We start from the raw sequence: 4,577 nt of genomic DNA, 5'->3' as shown, positions 1-4,577 counted from the left end.
ATTATCGAGATTTTGAGGGGCTTATTCTAGGTGCGTTAGCTACAAAGATTAAGGAGCAATAGATCCCTGGACTGTAAAATGCCGGGCTGCAACTAAATCTCTAACTTTTGCCAGGCACATGGGTTTCACGAAGATTATATTTAAAGGGATTCATTGGGTCTGATAAATCGTTATATTGGAAGGGGATTTATTGGGTGTGATAATTGTTTGAAAACTGATGGTACGGATTTAACTCCAACCGGCATCTTCATGGATGAGGCTCGGATAAATGCAAAATCGTTTCATCAATGCCAGGTGACTCATATTAGACGTGCAGGCAATAGAGCGGCGCATGCATTAGCTAAATATGGGGAAAAGGTTGATGATGACTCTAATCGGATAGAAGAGTGCCCTGAGTTTCTATTGTCTATTATTAACGAGCATTGTATATGAGTTAATATTTAATGGAGATATCCAGTTTATATCAAAAATATATATATTCCACCGCACGCAAACATTTTGAAACAGTAGAAATTAAAAGCCTCTTCATTTTCCTCATCTGGTAAAGTAAGTACGGGGCGAGAAGAGTCGACGCGTTGAGAACATCCGCATGTACCGAGGCGAAGCAAGGCCGTCGATGGACCTATATTCCGACATGATGAACCCCTCTCTCTCCCCGCGGCCTCCGCCTCTCATCATGTGCCCCCCGTTGAAGGTCCCATATTTCACCAACTTCACCACCCATGATTTCTTCTTTTGGGGGCTTTTATGCCCTGCGTTCATTTTCGCACTCAGATACTCCTTAACCGCATGCAGGCTCTGCTCGAATACCTCCATCGGTGGTGAAACCAGGGGGTTCCCTTCTACGCAAAGCTTCTGGAGCTTCTTCATGCATCCGATGGAATCAGGCAAACTTGTTATTTTGTTGTAACTAACGTCCAATTCCACAAGGGAAACGAGGAGGCCGATGGAGTATGGTAGGTTTTCAAGGTACTGGAAGTTTTGGCTTACATTCAGAACCTCTAGTTTGATTAAATTCTCCAACTCTTGGGGGAGAGACCTGAGGCAATTGAGGCGTGCATCGAGAACTCGTAGGGAAGTCAGGTGCGTGATGGATTGGGGGAGGAAAATCAGCTTGTTTGAGTTGACTGAGAGTTTCTTCAGGTTGATTAGCTCAAATCCAATAGTGTTCGGCAGCATTGTAAGCTCGTTGAAGTTAGCATTCAATTCTTCCAATGACCTGCCAAATGCAAGACATATTAATTTGCATCTTGACGATCGTTTCAAAGTAGCACACCGCAGCTTTTAATATCCATATTTACAAAAATTATTAAGATTCTCAAAGTACTAGTACGATATTATATAAAAATGTTATGCAGTGTTGACAGTTAAATCTTGAATTTTCTGTAACGATATATTCAATTTAACTTCTTTATTCAAATTTGATGTTTAATATGGTATAAAGTACAAATCTTTTCTGTTCTAACTATTTCATACTTTTTTTTGTCACATGCTAAAATTTTCAGTTTCCATCTTACACATGAATGAGTAATTATTAAATATTGCTACCCCGGTTAGATTTTAAATTTTTATGCTTCTATATTTATGTTGGATTTCTACTTATTATTGGTTGATTTTAAGTTATACGCATAATAAAATAATATAATTAATAGTTTTTTTTTTGTTATAATTAATCCTTATCCTATTCCTATTCATACATATCCTAGCTAGGTAACAACGAAAACCAACCTGCAATTTTCAATAGTTTTAGGGAGAGTTTGGAGAAGATTGCCCGAAACGTTGAGAGTTTTGAGCTTAGACAGACAACAAATGGAGTTTGGGAGAGACTTAAGCTGATTAGAGTGCACATCCAACGCCACCACGTTCAGTAATCTTGCTGTCAGAGACTCTGGCATGCTCTGTCAAATTAATTTAAAAGAATTACTGATATTATTTTTATCTATTACTCTTTCCATCCCATAAATATTATCTATATCTTTAATTATTTCAAAATAATGTTTCATTTGAAAAATAAAGAAGTTACTTTTTCTTGTTACCTTTAATTATAATTACAATTTTTTTTCCTTTTTCAAAGTAAAGATAATTTAAGAAATGAAAATCAAATTTTAGTTTAAAATTTTTAAAATTATGTATAAAATCAAAATCAGATATTATACGTGAGATGATAGGAATATATATCGGTAAAACTTTACTATTATAAAAATTAAAAAAGTCAGCACATTTTATATAAATAAACATATATTTTATATATATAAATATATAAATAAATAAATATACATATACTTATCAGATTGTGGGTAAAATACTTGTAGGCCAAGCTGGTCAGCATAAACAAAGCCGTATTTTGAAAAACTCACAATTTTGTACGGCCCTTGTTCTTTTCAACTCAATCAATAGCAATTACTAGTACTATTACATTGATTTTTTTTTTATAAGGGTGAGAGAATCTTAGTTTTTTTAGGATCAAAATTGTTTTAATTCAAACCAGAGTAATTAGTAGTAATATTACAATGAATATTTGTTGTCAACAAAATTTATAATAAATACAAATTTCTTCATTCTAAGATCAAAACAGATAAAAAATCTAAGAAAATACAAATATTGGATTTATAGATTATTAATTAAAGAAGATTGTTGACAGCAAAAATTAAATCTAAACTTTATAAGCGAAATATTTAATATTTATCAACTCAATCAATTTCATTTGCATATTACATTGGACATCAAAGCTTAGGACTTTTTGTATTTTTTTTTTTTTTTTTGGCCGGAAGGACATTTTGTATTCTAGACTAAACTTTTATAGTTATAAATAAATAAATGATATAAATTGAAAAAGCACAAATCCATAGTCAGATGCTAGTTCGGGTATTAAATCCAAGACCAATGATGTTATTTATGTGTATATATATATATATAACATTATTATATATATAAAGGAGGGATCCAATTGTATAAGGATAAATGTTACAATTTGTTTATATTTATACTTAATCATTTTGATCCAAATATATAAAAAAAAAATGTAATACTTATGTTAGTATAAGTGTATTTTTTTTATATATATTTATAAAAATTATCAAATGCACTTATAATGAAATTTTAGATTTCATAAGAAAGATGGCACATAATTTTAAAAATATATTTTCAAAAAATGAATTAATTAAAATAAAATTTTAACAAGTGTCAAACTTACATATATATATATATATATATATATAACAGCAAGATAAATTATTTGAAATAAAGGATTGTAATATAAATACATAGTATAATTATAAAAGGATTTTTTTTTTCGGGGGGGAAGGGGCGGGGAGAGGGAACAAAAAGAGAGACAATTTACGAATGGTTTGTGAATGAAAAAAACATAGGAAGAATGACAAGAATTTCAGGATCTAGCTAATTTCTCTCCATTACTTTTTTTTAGAGGGATAGAGGATGAGATAATGGGATTTGAACTCCCATTGTATATATGTATCTTCTTAAATTTTCTTTATCCACTAAATCAACAAGAAGTTGAAACCTATCTATTACTTTTTAATATTTCTTTAATACAGTATTCAAATATATATTATCATATTCATCAGATTTTGTGACTATGTAGAGGAAAAAGGTTTTTCTGTTAATTATAGATAATTTCTTCATTCAATTTTATCCTCCTTTCCCGTGTCTTGCGTTATGAGAGGAAAAGTAAAGCAAGGAAGATTTTATTTGGCCTATTAGGGAGGACTAACTCGATCAGAAATTTTGTATTTGAGAAATTAATATGTACAGAGCAGAAGAGGACAGAAAAAAAAAAAAAAGTGAAAAGATAGATAAATAGATACCTGAAGATTATTGTTGGAGAGGTCTAACTTGCAAATAGTAGCCAAATTTATAGAAGGGATTGGTAGAGAATCCAACGACATCCCACTCAAGTCCACAATCTCCACCTTGTCTTCCTCCATCCATCTTCTCCACCCATCTCCCCTCTTGCTCAACTCCATTCTCACTTGCTGCTGTTGCTGTTCGTACATCATATTTTAATAACACTACAACTCCCAATCCCGAAACCCAAAGTGAAAGAATATAAATCTCCAGGTTATACGTGCAAGAAAGGGGTTGCTTGTTTTGGACTTTTGGTTATAAAAGGCAATGGGGAAGTACAAGGACGTACAGAGGAGCAGTTAGGTTGAAAGAACCGAACAAAGAGAACGCAAGAGATGACGTTAGTGCAAAGACTTGCGAAAGAGAAAGAAGAAAAAAGTACAGAGAGCCGTATGGTTAGGGAATAGAGAGTTGCAAGGCCACGTCTTCCACTCGACAAAGTCAACCCCTTCCCTTCCTCCTCCCTCTGTTCCCCTTCGGCTGCCCGCGAATCCCGCGAATCCTTTCTCATTATTCTCTTTTTTAAGACTAAAATCCATTTGGGTTCGAAAGGATATTTTGTTTTTTGAAACTATATATTTCAAAATAATTATCAATATATTAATAAAATTTCAAGAAAAATGAATTTAAAATTCTTATCAGTTAATTTGTAATTGAATTTTTATTAATTGACCAAATAAAAGGCTTCATTTTTTTAAGTCAAACCAAATATT

At 32.1% G+C, this 4,577-nt stretch overlaps 1 protein-coding gene across 1 annotated transcript; it reads right to left on the bottom strand.

Annotated features, from left to right (window-relative positions):
- Window positions 1-377: 377 nt before the first annotated feature.
- On the bottom strand, window positions 378-4,342 carry LOC111301773 (plant intracellular Ras-group-related LRR protein 6-like). The gene is made up of 3 exons (XM_022897715.2): window positions 3,825-4,342; window positions 1,729-1,898; window positions 378-1,219 (listed from the first exon to the last, which is right to left on the bottom strand). Exons 1-3 carry the CDS (start codon window positions 4,014-4,016, stop codon window positions 535-537), a joined length of 1,047 nt encoding a protein of 348 aa, XP_022753450.1. The 5' UTR covers window positions 4,017-4,342; the 3' UTR covers window positions 378-534.
- Window positions 4,343-4,577: the final 235 nt, after the last annotated feature.

Source organism: Durio zibethinus, chromosome 15, assembly GCF_047325235.1.
Source record: "Durio zibethinus cultivar Kanyao isolate XHJ-2024 chromosome 15, ASM4732523v1, whole genome shotgun sequence".
Taxonomy (NCBI): domain Eukaryota; kingdom Viridiplantae; phylum Streptophyta; class Magnoliopsida; order Malvales; family Malvaceae; genus Durio; species Durio zibethinus.
Note: the sequence above shows the minus strand (reverse complement) of the source record. Positions and strands in the feature narration are given on the sequence as shown.